At 44.7% G+C, this 15,492-nt stretch overlaps 1 protein-coding gene across 39 annotated transcripts in view; it reads right to left on the bottom strand.

Moving 5' to 3' along the window:
• The window catches only part of RGS6 (regulator of G protein signaling 6), a 528,942-nt gene that overhangs the window by 78,683 nt on the left and 434,767 nt on the right, over positions 1-15,492 (bottom strand). For 28 of the 39 annotated variants that reach the window (XR_011432194.1, XM_070250000.1, XM_070250022.1 and 25 more), the window contains 5 exons: positions 15,387-15,438; positions 8,985-9,049; positions 5,404-5,480; positions 2,581-2,662; positions 898-972 (listed from right to left, as the gene is read on the bottom strand). Coding sequence is in view for 38 of the 39 variants with exons in the window: in XM_070250000.1 (XP_070106101.1) it covers positions 898-972; positions 2,581-2,662; positions 5,404-5,480; positions 8,985-9,049; positions 15,387-15,438 (351 nt within the window). In the remaining variant the exon portion in view is untranslated. The remainder of the gene's footprint in view (positions 1-897; positions 973-2,580; positions 2,663-5,403; positions 5,481-8,984; positions 9,050-15,386; positions 15,439-15,492) is intronic. The other 11 variants (XM_070250001.1, XM_070250008.1, XM_070250013.1 and 8 more) reach the window with 1 other exon arrangement.

Raw genomic sequence — 15,492 nt, 5'->3', positions numbered from 1 at the left:
TTAGGAGGCCTTAAAGATTAAATGAGGACATTTTAAGACTAACATTATAAAGTATAATACTGTGGGCATTGTTATCTCGGTGAAAAACAAAACACATGAGTAGATTCAAGAAGTTGATAGATGTCATGTCTCACATCCATATATGAGAGAGAGAGGATGAAAGGATTGGTCATTACAGGAAAGAGGGATGTTTGGGACACATTTCTAACTTTTTGAAATTAATATTATGGAGGACAGACATGTTCTCCTACAATATGGTCCTCGGTGCCATTGTGAGGGTGGGATGCACTGATTGTGGGGCAGTCTGAGCGTGGTGCCCTTGAGTATGCCATGGCCACTGCGCCTTCTAGTCTAGTGAAAACGTAAATGATCGCTGGCTCATTCCCAGTTGGGCAAGGTGGTGATTTGAGCCTGGATGACCTGGCTGTGCTAAAAGGCTTTCACTGTTTCCAAGCACCCAGCTCGCCTTCACCTGTGGGATTTCCCTGCTTTTCGTTCCTTCAGTTCCCTTTCCTCTCTGCTGCCTCCCCAGAGCAACTACTGCTTACCCTTCAGACCTCAGCACTCTTGAGCCTGCTTGGGAAGCCCCCAGTCTGGCGCCCCCTCTTGGCACTGCTGAACCATCCTGTGCTTCCCAGATGCAGCCCCCAGGTTCTCCTGCCTGCTGGCTTGTTTCATCCCCACCAGGCTGTAGGCTCTGTGAGGATCAGCCACTGTCCCACAGCAGCAAGAACAGGACCAAGCACACACCCGCCACTCCACAATTATTTATAGAATGAAGTGGTTTCAAAGGACAAAATGGGGTAGAATCTCAAACACCAAATTATTGCTTGAATAGTACCAGAAACAGAAGGGCTATTTGCATCAAGATTCTTGAATTCGGCTAAACTAGCAAACCTTTTTAACCTTTTGTGGATTCTTCAATCGTCGACATTTTCTGATATCCATTTCTGTTGTGTTCACACAGCCTGGCTGAGAAAAAAAAAATCATCATATGAATTACTAAGTGAAAATCACAGCTTCCCATTTGGTCCAAGTGACACCATCAGTACCAATCTTTATCTTTCTCATTACAGATAATGCATGGTTATCTCCATTTTGCTATTTACAATTTCTTTTTACAAAAATGTTTCATCTTCAATACGGGTTCCTCCACAGAGTTCTCATATGAAATATAAAGGCTTACCCCATACCATCTAAGGATGATAAGTAGAGGGTACAGTGTACAGTTTATAAGAGCAAACATTGTTCAAAGTGGCAAGGTCACTTTAGCCACAGCCTCTGTTATTTCACACACCTAATCACCTAAAAACACTCCAACATCAGGAGGGGGAATTATTTTGGGGGGGGGGGAAGATTGTCTCTGAGCTAACACCTGTGCCAATCTTCCTCTATTTTATGTGGAATGCTGCCACAGCATGGCTTGACAAGCAGTGCTAGGTCCACACCCAGGATCTGAACCTATGAACCCTGGACCCCTGAAGCAGAGCATGTGAACTTAACCACCCTGCCACCAAGCCAGCCCCGGTTTTCTTTTTAATTACTTTTTAGGAAGGCTGAAATAGTTCATTCATTTTAGTTTCACTTCATGGGGGAAATGCAAGATTTGCTTTAATAATATAAAATTAGAAATACAGTCAAACCTCATTATTCGCAGATTTTGTATTTGTGAATTCGCCTCCTTGCTAAAGTTTATTTATAACCCCCAGAATCAATACTTGGAGTGCATTCACGGACATGCACAGAGCAGCAAAAATTTTGAGTTGCGCGATGTGCATATTCCCAGCTGAGGTTGAACAAAGCGGTGCTCTGCCTTCTTGTTTCATCTCATACTTAAACACGTGGCCTTTTCACGGTCTATTTAGTGCCGTGTTTTCAACATTTTTGTGTTTTTCTGTTGGTGATTTTGCTGTTTATAATGGCCTCTGAGCATAGTGCTAAAGTGCGGGCTAGTTCCGAAGTGCAAGAAGGCTGAGATGTTCCCTATGGAGAAAATAGGTGTGGCAGGTGAGCGTCATTTAGGCATGAACCATAGTGCTACTGGCTGTGAGTTCAATGTCAGTGAATCAACAATATATACTAAATACAGTGTCTTTGAATAGAAACACACTTTAAACAAGGTTATGTATTGATCAGTTAATGAAAATATCATGACCAAGGGCTCACAGGAAGATGACCCTGTATTTCTCCCAGGATAATGGTTCAGCATTCACTAATTCAGTGTTTGTGGCACCTTTGTAGAACATAACTACCATGAATAATGAGAATCGGCCACATTTGAAAGAGAATATTCTAAGATTTAGAGTTGAACAACAGTAGAAATGGAGAGGAATTTGAGGAATGTAAACTTCTGGGAATTCCCATGGTTCTCCCATTTCCAATTCCATATTTTCATGGATGGATAATTTTTGAAAGATGAAACTGACATAGGTTTTGGAAAATCTACTGAGATTATATGAGTGAATGACAAAACCAATTTTCTTAAGAATGAGACACCTAGTGGCTAAAGACAGTCTTTTCTTTCAAGCAAAGAAAACGGCAAAATAAAAAAACCCAGAGAACCAAGGAGAGCTTTCTCACCACTGGCCTGTGGACATCCCAAAAAGCCCGTTCTTGGCTATCCAGAATTTTCCTTTCTGTCTTGTCCTTTTTCCGATCAATTCTGAAAGAGTAAAGAAAGGAACTCAGAGGCTTTTGTGTTCTGTTTTTCCTCCTGACCCGTGTGCCAGCTCTCTGCTCCCGTTTCTAGGAGCTTAGCACACACAGGGCTATTGGCACCTGTGTGGTCCCTGATCTCTGCAGAGATGTAAAATATGGGTGGACAATTCCCTCAAGGAAACCTCAAAAAGTCCACATACGGTAAAAGAAGTTGTTTTAAGCTACATTGCAAATTATTGACTATATGTAATGAACATGGTGGACTTAAGGAGAGAAGAAGAATGCAACTATCCATTTGAATAATGAAGATCTAGATGATTAAGAACTGAATTATCCACTGACATACCCCCCATCAAAGTAGACACTGCATAGTCAAATTATAGGAAAGAATATAACCACAGGCGTGCAGGGTTTCATCTTCAAATTTGAAAGTTTACTTTAGATTCAGAGTGAGTAGAAATGTCTCCAAAATCCTGCGATTACGTGTTTTAAAAGTCACTTAAACCATCTGGCTTTCTAAAAGCAGAGTAATAGCCCTAGCATGTGAAAACACCCAGAAGGCAAATATCACTGGCCTCAGCTGAGGGAGGCACAAATAGGAAGAGGAAAACTACAGGTGACAAACACAGATTTTTTCTGTTCTGATCAGGAGCATAGATAAGAGGCTTAAAAAAAAAAAGCCTGTATTACTTCATATTATCTCTCTAAGTAAAAAGTAACTCAGATTACTTGCCGTGTAACCCCTGGTTCTTGGCTCTCTTGGGAGCGCCTTAGTTTACTGGACTGAAATAAACCCACAATGACCCCATGATTTTTGTGATAATTACTGTGTACTTAAACAGCCCAAAATTATAATGTAATCACAGAGTAAATCAAAAAAGTTAACCGAGAAATACCATATATGTACAAAGCGATAATTTCCCTCCTTTTAAAACATGAGATGTTGTGTGATCCTGAAAGGACTAATTAGTGCTCCTCTCTGCTTTGGCTTCTGAGTACACGAGCTCCATTCTGCCTCCTTCTCACCCACTCATCCATCCTCCCACTTTCTCCTTCCCTCAGGGGCCAGGGCTCCTCCTGGTGCAGCTCAGCACCTGGTGCCCACCTCCCCTGGGGGCTGCTGGGAGCACCGGGGTGGTCAGTGGGTGGCTGGAATCATGGCTGGTGGAAAGCAGACTGCAGAGGGAGGGTGAGAGCAAAGGCAACTTGCAAACCACTGGACCCAGTGACCTCAGGCCATTGCCGACCACACCACACCTGTGATCAATGCTCAACCACATGGCCGAGACCCAGCCCCAGGCGACGGGCTGCCACTCTGCCCAGAGATTGCAAAGGGGACACCCCTTGAAGACCTACGGGGTCTGCTCAGGGGCAAGTGGTGCCCAGAGAAAAGGTATACGCCTTCCTCCAGCTCAGCATCCCTTTCCCATCGCCTCCTCTGTCCTGTTTCTTCTGTTAACCCTCTTGACTAAACCAGAGACCATAGCTGAAAAGAACAAGAAAGAACCCGACCTGAGCAATTCCACTTCCCAGAATTAAAAGGATCTGGTTGGCAATCACATTTGGGGGCTGGGAGACATTTATTGCCCACTTCTCATGTTTCCTTAGAGACGAAGGAATCTCCATTATACTGCCTGGGATGGAAAAATATGGGAAAAACACTCCAACTTTTCTCTTCCTTTCATCTCTTATCCTCCAGAGGAGCAAGAGTGACTTAACTAATGGGCAGATTTGATGAAAAAATTGAGAAAGTTAAGGTCGGTCCTTTCTGGGTCCATCCGGGCCAGCCTCTTTGCAGGACGTCTGCTCTCTGCACGCATAGGCTTATAGGGTCAACTCCGCCCTCGTTGGTCAACTCCGCCCTCGTTGGGGGTCTGGGGCTGCAGATATCCAGCTCTGCTCAGGATGGGCGAGTTTAATCCCACGGTAAAGATCTGTGCCACAGATCCAAAGTCATGCCCTATAATCTAGTTTTTTTTTTTTTTTTTAAGATTTTATTTTTTCCTTTTTCTCCCCAAAGCCCCCCGGTACATAGTTGTGTATTCTTCGTTGTGGGTTCCTCTAGTTGTGGCATGTGGGACGCTGCCTCAGCGTGGGCTGACGAGCAGTGCCATGTCCGCGCCCAGGATTCGAACCGACGAAACACTGGGCCGCCTGCAGCGGAGCGCGCAAACGTAACCACTCGGCCACGGGGCCAGCCCCTCTATAATCTAGTTTTTATCAGTTAATCAGTAATAATCTGACATTTTGGACTCTAAATGTCTGACTTCTGTGCCTTATTTTTGACTGGTTCAGAACCCCTCTCCTGGGGGGGAGTTGGGGGAGGGGTTACTTGTTGGCCTCCCTAAAACTCCAACATGACTTCCTACGAAGACGAAATCTCCAGACCTATAGGAAAAGTGAGTCTGATGTTTTTCAGCCTCTGTGCACAGAAGAATAATTGAAAATCTCTTTGGGGATTAGATACATTTTCTTATAACCAGAGTTCTACATATGGGAGGAACTCAGTTGCCTGCTGGAGCACACACTTCTGAAATTATTTTAGAGTGCCACTGGTTACGAAGACGAAACATAACCATCCTGACCTTAATTTCTGCTCAGTTGCTCTCAGGAGAGATTAGAGTGACTAACCGCAGGTGGCCAGCCATAGAGGGAAATCCTACATTGCCAATCCCATTTTCATACCACCTCCAAATTCCAGAGAGACTTTTTCTCTTTGTAAGGATCTCTATTAAGTTCACCTACTTTACTTGTGCTTCTGCTTGCATAAAGATGAACTCCCACTTCCTTGCAAAGGCCCTCTGGAGTCTTGCTAAGTTTTCCTAATGAGAAATGAAAATCAACGAGAAGGCATTAATCATTGTAAGTTCACACATCGACATCTATGCTTATTACAAAGCAGCCATCTATTTTGGTTACTCCCTACAAAATAGCAGGGGCCCACTTTGAGTCCACTGTACATGAACTCAATTTGACCTTGCACTGGACCCCGCTGTACAGAGCAAAACTATTAATATTCATTTACACACCCATTAAGTCTGAAGTGTCTGTGGTTCGCCTGATTCCTCTCTTCTTGTGTGTTTTACAAGAATGCAACTCACACAGCACTTGTCATAAAGGCATATCTCTGAAGATAGAGAGAATGGTTTGTGGCTATTCATGCAGGATTTAGGAAAGGACAAGGGGTTCTTTGCAACCTGTTGGACATCTCCAAGCAAAACCAAGAATGGATGTCTCAAGACACATGTTCCAGCAAGCAGGGGGCCTGGAAGATGGCAGGAAAGGAGAACCAAGAGGACCTGACATTAATGACTTTGAAAGTCTGGACTCAAAAATGGAAGGAAAAATGGACTGTCTATGTTTGTGATGTTCATGAATGGAAAACCCAAAAACAGAGAGAAAGCAAAGGCATCCAGGTTTGCCTTTAGAGGAAGAGGGGAGAAGTCTTTCCTCTAAGTCTACAGACTGACCTAGCGGCACAGCTGGACAGTGAGGAGGGGTGTTTGACAGGGCCCCCAGTGATCCATCTAATTCTGATGGAACGCAAGGCCAGAGCCCACCTTATGCTTTGTATTTTCATAGAGCTCATGCCAACCCTAATTGATTACCCTCATCAGTGGATTATTAATGTAAAAGGAGCTGCAGTTGAAGATCACCACACGTAAACTCAGTTATCACCAAGACTTGGTGTACAGGTACCTCAAAAAGACTGGCCTTTGATTCTTCCACTGTTCATAGGAAGCAAAGCTGCTAGTGCCTGACTGTCAATCAACTGGGGAGTAGTGATATAAATTATGACACAGTCATACTGCGGAATACTATGCAGCCACTAAAAACGATAACGTAGATTATTATTACTGACCTGAAAAGATTCCCAACAAACTTGCAGTACATGATGGGGAAAAGAAGCAGCTTATACAAGAACGTTTATGGTAGGAGTCAAGCTTTTTTGTAAAGAACAAAATGTAGGTACAGAAAAAAATTTTAGGGCAGAAGGATTGCAGGTTATTTTCTCTCCTTTCTTTGCTGTTTGAATTTTTGTTTTGACACAGAGAATACATAGTCAGAAAAATTTTTAAAAATTACCAAATTTTGAAAACAAAATGCTTTTTTAGTTTCTAACCACTTTTAGGTAGAATGTCAACCTGAAGGAATACCTTAATGCTATAATCTTTACAAATACCCGAGCAGAACATTATACGGCAAGAGAATAGAAAACTGAATAAAATACATGAGGAGTTGATGCTGTCTTGTTTCTGTTTGGGACCTTTACTGAAACACGGGAAATATGGGAAAGGGAGACACAGGGTGGAGGGCCCACATGCTGCCGCAGTCTGGGCCTTTCCCATAGGTCGTGGTGGGAAGTGATATAGTCATGTCAAAGTTAAAGTGCTTTGCACCGGGGGCACAAAGAGTAAGACAGCAGTCTTCTGAAAGAGGAGTGACTGTGGGCGCATGAGGGCAGAGGTGGCAGGGACTGGGTGCCCAGGATGCTCAGAGCCACAGAACAGCTGTGCCAGGGTTTGCTTGGGGACATCATAACGTTCCAAAACATTTCTGTCTAATAGCTCCCACTGATAAGCAAACTTTAGCCAGGTCTCAGGCTCTGGGTAGACCCCTGCACTGCAGCCTCCACTACTGTTTCCCCCATTCACGGGTCCTGTGATGCCAGTGGGATCAATGGGGAGCGGTGGCTCAGCAGGGTTGATTGGCTTGGGCACAGGTCCCCAAGACTGACAAGGTCTGATGGAGTCGGGCCGCACGCTTGTTTTAGAAACTGAGGCAGCAAAAGAGCGAGGGGCATGTGGGAAGTGGGTGGATCTGAAGGCGCTGTTAATGCTGGATGATCTGGGGATGGATCGGCACTGCCTCTCACGTTGCCCCTCCTTCTGGCCCTTCAGCCACTTCATGTCTCAGCAGCACCTCCGCTGGAGGGTACGTGAACATTTGGCCAATTTCCCAGATTCTCCGTGACCCATATAAAGTTGGGTTTGGGATAAAGATTCTGCAACCAAAAATTAAAAATATTTCAAAAATTATCTGTGAGTCTCCAAGTTCTCCGTGCCTTGGCTCTGTTTAATAGGAATGGATATGAGTGTGGAGGGGCCTGCAATTCTTCCAAGGAATCACATCTTGTGAAAGAAGGTGGAGAAGGAGGCAAGCTGGGAAAGTATCTACTTCACATGACACGCATCTTATCTTATTTTCTGGATTGAATTTGTCCTTAGATTCTGCATTACTGCCACACACAGGGGAGTTGGGCATAAAGACGCAATTTAAAAAATTGTTATATAGTAAATTTAGAAAGTTATCATAGTAAATTTGCCCTTTTTTCCCTTTTGGTGTATGGTTCTACAAATTTTCACACTGTATTGATTAAATTCATGTAACCACCACCAAAATTAAGATACAGGATATTTCCATCACTCCCAAAAAACTCCCTGTGCCATCTCTTTATAGCTGCATCCTACCCCCACTCACAGCACCTGGCAATCACTGATCTGTTTTCCCTCATGATAATTTTGTATTTATCAGACTGTCATATAAGTGGAACTACACAGTTTGTAATCTTTTGAGACAGGCTTCTTTCACTCAACATAATATCTCTGATACTCATCCAAGTGGTTGTGTGTATTAACAATAGCTTGTTCCTTTTCACTGCAGAGTAGTATTCCACTGTATGGATGTACCAGGATTTATTCAATCATTCACCTGTTAAAGTGTACTTAGGTTGTTTCCAGCTTTTGGTTATCACAGATAAAGCTGCTATGAACAAGTTTTTGTATGAACATCACTTCTGATTTCTCTAGGGTATGTATGTAGGAGTGGGATGCTTGGTTATATGGTAAATATACATTTAACTTCATAAGAAATTGCCAAACCATTTTCCAGAGTGCTGTATGATTTTGCATTCCCACTTGGCATTATCAGTACTTGTTGTCTTAGTCATTCTAGCAGGTGTGTAGTGCTATCCTGCCATGGGTTTAATCTGTATTTCTCTAATGGCTAATGATGTTGAACATCTTTTCATGAGCTTATTTGTCATCCTTATGTCCTCTTTGGTGAAGTGTTTTTTCAAGTCCTTTGCCCATTTTTAAGTTGAGTTGTTTGTTTTCACTGAGTTTTGAGAGTTCTTTCTATAAAGAGGCAATTTTATTGTGATGGTAAGGGGAGCTGAGAACAAAGGAGGGGAAATAGAAGAGACTTCCTTTCCACTGTCTGAAAGGGGTTGAGGAGGGAAAAAAGGAAAAACACAAGCTGAACCAGAGCTGCAGATATGTTTTTACTCTCTTCCCATGCCTATCCTGGAAAATAACCATACTTACTGCTTCATAATCTGCCAATTCCAGCCTTGCTTTATTCTGCATTGTCCTCTTACAGAGATAGATGGCTGAGGGAAGAAGAGAAATTACAACACATACAAAACCAGCAGTGTAGTGGAATCACAAATCCATCCATCCATCTGTCCATCCATCTGTCCATCCAGTCAGCCAGCCAGCAAGCCAGCCCTTGCTATGTATCCAGCACTATGCTGTGAAGAATGTTTCTATGTGGGTGCCATGACACCTGACCTCTCGGAATCTTTCTGCAGGTGAGGATCAGATGAGGACCGCATCTTCCAATCCTGACAACTCTCTTCTTCCTCCTCACTTGGCTTCACTCTCAACCATCCTCCATCAGGGCGATCTTTTACAAATGTGACCATGTTACCTTCCTGCCTAAACTCCCTGCATTGATTCTTTGGTGACCTCAGCAGAAAGGTTGGACTCCTTAGGGAGGCATGTTCGGTTCTGTAAGGTCAAGTCTCTGCTTATCGCATCAACCTCTTGCTCCCTCACTTAGGCATGTGAGGCTACCAAACCCCTTTCAGCAACTCTCCTCTGTGTACGTGTTTGCTGCATGGAAGGCTTTTCCCTCTTCTCTCGTCTTTCCCTCTCTCTATCTGGCAACCTCTTACTCACCTTTAAAGACCCAGCTCAGTGTTCCAGATAGCTCGGTGTTGCATCTACCCATCCTTAACCATGGACCCTAATTCCAGTGCGCTGTAATTGTGGGTTTACTAAACTGTCTCCTGCTCTAGGCTGAAGGCTCTTCAAAGGCAGAGGCTGTGTCCTACTCAGCTTGAACCCCTGCACCTAGCACCAGGGCCTGACCTGCCAGGTGCAGTGAATAGACAGCAGAAAGGGAAGACAATTGAGGTCTCTCTTCCCAAGCTAAGGAAGGGTCCTTGCCCTCAGTTGCCAGGCAGTCTTCCTCAGACATGGCCTTCACCCTTCCTCTCCCTACCTCTGCTTCTTCAGTATCTCCTTCCTTCTCCAGTGCCAAGTAGAACGATCCAGGGAAAACAATAGATGAATGATATGAACGAACAATAGAATGCCCAGGAGGGAAGGTCAGAGAGGACCTGTAGCTGACCTGTTGTTTGACAACTTCATTATAATAGGAGAACTAGTCAGCTCCTTGCTGGAGTAACCAACCTCTTCTGTGTGGTCTGAAAAATTTACTGACGGCAGCCTACGACATGGTGGAACCTCGCAGCTAGCAGCCCACTCTGGTGTGCCCACACTTCTGCTCTCACCAGTCGAGTTGTATGTAGACGAGAGTCAGTTGGGATTGTCCTCAAATCTGCTTATGTCAGGCATACCTGCTATTTTAATAATGTTAAGTTCACTAAATATTATATATACTGATGAAATTAATGTGTAAAAAGAGAGTTGCTTCTATGAAGACCCAGTTGAATGGTTTGGAACAACTTGATAAAGGAGAGTTGGCTAAGATAATTGCTGACGAATTTGGTACAGGCGAGATAATTGAAAAAATGGGAAAAAATAATAAAAATCTAGGAGTGATCAACATATAGGTTGCTTCAAAAGTGTTTTTAGAGCTGGCCTGATGGCCTAGTGGTTAAATTCCAGCTCACTCTGCTTTGGTGGCCTGGTTTTGGTTCCCGGGCATGGAACCATACCACCCGTCTGTCAGTTGCCATGCTGTGGTGGTGGCTCACAGAGAAGACCTAGAAGAACCTACAACTAGAACATACAACTATGTACTGGGGCTTTGGGGAGGGGAGAAAAAAAAAAAAGAGAGAGGAAGATTGGCAACAGATGTTAGCTCAGGGTGACTCTTTCCCATCCAAAAAAAAAGGTCACAAAAAAAAAAAGTGCTTTAAAATTCTTGGTGCACTTTAAAGATACCAAAACTGGATGGTTTATTTTGAGTGTGGTTTATTTAAGAAAGAAACTTAAATTATTGGGACCCCTAATCCAAGAGAATCTGTGGTCCTACCTTAAAAGGCTGCCAAACGAATGTTCCTTTGTGCATCTTAGATGAATATGAAGTGATAAGGTATGTATGTATCACGTTTTCATGATTCTTTCCTTACCAGCTTTTCCAATGAACTGAGCAGCTACAGCTCCCCATTATGCCTGATAAAGGGGTGTCTGCTCTATTACAGGGGACGTTCTGCGTCTCTTGGATCATTAGTTAGGCAGCTTGTGGAACTGGGGACAACCTGAAGCAGGAAGTCTGGCGTGTCACCAGCCCCAGCAGGCCGGGTCTCGATGACCCAGGAGCAGTGCAAGTCAGCCGAGGTGCCAGCCCTTTGATGATGCTGCCACAGACAGGGTTTTGTGTTGGCCAAATGTACAACTCGGAAAAGTCTATCCTAGATTTGGACTGTGGGCTTTATTCAGGGGGAATCATCCCAAGAAATTTCCAACCCATCTGAGCCAAAATGGATGAGCTAGGTTGTGAAGTCAAGTACTACACACAGAATGAAAAGCTGGTGCCACTCCTGACGACCATGAGTTACACGGTCGCACGCTTTCACCCCACTTCGCCTGTGGCCAACGTCACACACTAGGGAGTCTGTTCCCCACAACGACGGAGGTAGGCTGTAGCTGCTGAATGGAACTTCTTCTTGGCACAGACCTTCCCTGGGCTTCTCTGCATACCATGGTGGCTTCAACGATACTTGCTTTAACATCAAACCAATCTAATGGCCTCTGGCAATGACAGCCAGTCCTATAACAGGGCATCTGGGGAACTTGCTTTAAGCTTAGATGTTGGTTTTTCTTGGATATTTAATTTCTCATTGAAAAATCTTTGCCACGGGGCCAGCCCAGTGGTGCAGCAGTTAAGTGTGCACATTCCGCTACGGCGGCCTGGGGTTCGCTGGTTTGGACCCTGGGTGTGGACATGGCACCACTTGGCAAGCCATGCTGTGGTAGGTGTCCCACATATAAAGTAGAGGCAGATGGGAACAGATGTTAGCTCAGAGCCAGTCTTCCTCAGCAAAAAGAGGAGGATTGGCAGCATATGTTAGCTCAGAGCTAGCCTTCCTCAAAAAAAAAAAAAGGAAATCTTTGTCTTCTTGCCCTCACACCTGGCATTCCCACCTCACTGGCATCTCACTTAGATGACCCACGGCTATCTCAAGCTCGCCACATCTCACCATGACAAAAATAGAGCACATTAAAAAATTTATAAGGTGAATGGATTCATGTGCTACCTTTGTAATTAAACATTAAAAAAATTGAACTTACCCTTTTTCAATGTACTTGAAAAACTGACTCTTTTTCCAAATTTTCTGTTTTTACTAGTGACATCATATTTACCTCAATCTGCCAAACTAGGGAACATATAAATCACTCACTTCTCTATTTTCCTCATACTGTCTAATTATTTTTTAGAACAACAGAATTTTAGCCTTGGAAGGTACCTTGGTGACCATCAAGTTCAGACTCCTTATGACAGTTAGGAAAACGGAAAGCCAGGAGAGGTGCAGGGATTCACCCACGGGCCCGTTAGTGCTGGAGGTGGAATTAGAGCTGAGGTCTAGTTCAGAGCTCTTTCCACGATGACATTCGTTTCTCCATTTACTCATTCATTAGTCATTCATTTACCCATTTAAAAAGGTACTGAGTGCCTCCTAGGTGCCAAGCACTGTCTTAGGAGCCGGAGAATGACCATAATAGCAGCTACCACTTCACGGAGCTCACTGACTGTCACGCATCATTCTAGGTACTTTCCCGATGTTCACTTACGCAGGCCTTGCAGTAACCCTATGAGGGGGGGTTCTGTTATTATCCTCATTTGATAGATGAGGAAACTTTTCCGGGTCATTTCCCGCCAGTGAGGACCCTCAGTGGCTCCCTGAAACTGCAGACTCTAAAACACCTCTCCTCAACTCCCAAGGCCTTTTGATAAACCTGCCTCTCCCAAACTATTCAACCTTCTCAATCATTCTTCATCAACTGAAAACCTTTGACTACGCAGGTCAGACTCCTCACCAGTCCTTCTTCCCCCTATCACACTGCCTCCCCCAGCCTGGCATGCTTGGAGGGCAAGACTGTGACTTATTCAAATCTGTGACATAGGAATTGACACAGAGTAGGTGAGCAGTAAAGGTTTGTTGAATGAATGCAAGTTTCTGGTTCTTCCTCAATCCAAGTCATACCTATTCTGAATTCTTACCTTCAGTTTTACATCCTTTTTGGGAGGAGGGCCATCACAGTACTAATAATACCAAGCACCCTAGCAGTAATAATACTGACCAGCACCACAGGGGCGATGATACCAACCACCATCATGCTTTTTATTGACTCCCTACTAGGTGCCACACACCAAACCTTACATGCATTTCATTTAATCCTAACAAAACAACAATAGGAGATAAAAGTACTATTATTATCCTGCTTTTAATATGAGGTTCCTCAGGCACAGAAAGGTTAAGTAACTTGCCAAGATCACACAGCTGGTGGAGCTAGTCAGTCCTGGGGCCACTGTGCTGAATTTTTTCTTGGTAAACCCTTCCTGATTTCCTGATTAAATTGCTTTGGAAATGCTGATGAGTACTTCTGCATCCCGCATCTTGACCTCTCCACCTGATTTGCCAAAATGGAGGCAGAGGAATTCAAAATAATTTTGCTTTAATGAGAGCCTGATAGAAATTATTTCTATCCCTGTTCATGCTGCACAACTAAAATTGTGAAATGGAGAAAACTTGTAGAGACAAGGAAATAACGCCCTGTTGCATGCAGTGTAAGATAGCCTAAGCTTTATGGGTTTATATTCAAGTAATATTTTAAACTTACTTGGGCCCAGTTATCTGGTCCCATCTTCCTCCCACCCGCTCCACTGCCTGGAAAAATACTGGTTTTTACATTCACAAGGGCACACGGCTGCTGCATGGAACTGAGCTACAATTATTCAAATTCCGAGTTGGATTTTCACAAGCAGTATTTCAGCCCCGGGAGCGCTTGTTTTATGAACAGCCAAGCACAGCTCCTGTTCTGAGCCGGAAGCCTCACTGGATCCACTTATCACATCACCTAGGGCACAGCACCATTCCAGGGGGACCTACAGTGGTGCCTGCAAACAGCTGATGAGACAGAGGGCCCTGCCCTCCAGACGGGGAAACAGACCAACAGGAGCCTTATTAGGCAGTGACTTGTCTGCATTCCATCCTCAGGACTGCTCCCAGTTGCAGGTTTTCACCGCCCCCCCCCCCCAAACACGTGATCCAGAGGGTGTAGCTTATTACACAGCTCTCTGGGACAGGATGCTCAGAACACCACCCCCTCCCCCTGCCCCGCCCATCACCTTCCTCCCTCCACTGCAGCTACCTCCGCCTTCCTGGGCAAACAATCCTGCAAAGAGCCCAGGGAGAAGCTGCGTGTCTCACCGAGTACTCAAGGCCCAAGGAGAGCTGTGTGGACCACCCCAGCAGCTAAGTCAGTGACGAGGACACTGTGCAATGGGGCATGGGCCGCTGTGATGATACCATGCATAGGACCCTAAAAAGGGCACGGGTCTTGAAGACACTCAGATCTGAGTTCAAATTCTGCTGCCTCTACTGAGCATCTGCTAATCACCTTTAACGAAGAACCAGAACTGTCAGCAAATATTTACTGGACACCAACTGTGCCTCGGAAATGCACTATGCACTGAGGGATATGAGAATGAACGAAGTGGACCAGGCCCTGCCCTCATGGAGCTTACAATAGACTGGGCATCCAGACACATAGGAGACAGTGTGATAAGTGTGAGGATGTGGGCTCTCTGGGTCTCATCTGAAGTATAGGCACAATATAGCTCCTCTAGGGGGTTGGCATACAGAAATATTAAACAGTCTCCACAGAGAGTATATGGCAAGAGTCTAACAGATCCGTGCCTGGATAGAGGTCACTCCCTGCTTACCCAGCTGCCAAATTCACCGTCTTTTTATTTTCCTAGTCCAGGATAACTTCTGTATATCTCCCTCCCTGGTCTGTCTCCCTTTTCCCTAACTTCCAATATCAAAAACACCAATGAGTAATTAATAAGTTTTAATAAGTCTATGAGAATAGAAAGGACAGGGGAAGGTGGCCCCTTGATCCAGCCCTCCCTGAAACCCTGCCCCAGGAACGAACAGTCAACAGCCACTGTCCTGGAGTGTTGCGGTGGAATCCTAGTTCTCCATGGCCCCACAGAATGAGCATATTGGCCACCCTTGATAGAATTTTCTTCCCTTACCCCATTTCCTTCCAATGTCTGCATCTTGCAGTGTGCTCTGCCTTTCTACAGTATGTGGAGCAGGGAGTTTATTACATGCCAACAATATGAGAAAGGACTAAACAGGGTAAAAATCCCTCCTCCTCATGCACAGCAGTCACCCAGCCATGAAGCATTTGTCTTCCGCACTCTCAGGAGTAACACCCAGTGTGGGCCGTGGCTTCACTGCTCACCATAGTCGGTGTTTTCAGGCTCCCAGCAGTTCGAAGGCCAGAAGTACGGGGCCTGCAAAAGAGCACAGGTGTCAGGACTCAAGACGCCAGCACTTGCCCTCCCCTG

The sequence above is a fragment of the Equus caballus genome, chromosome 24, assembly GCF_041296265.1.
Source record: "Equus caballus isolate H_3958 breed thoroughbred chromosome 24, TB-T2T, whole genome shotgun sequence".
Taxonomy (NCBI): domain Eukaryota; kingdom Metazoa; phylum Chordata; class Mammalia; order Perissodactyla; family Equidae; genus Equus; species Equus caballus.
The sequence above is the reverse complement of the archived record's forward strand: the minus strand, read 5'-3'. Positions and strand labels throughout refer to the sequence as shown.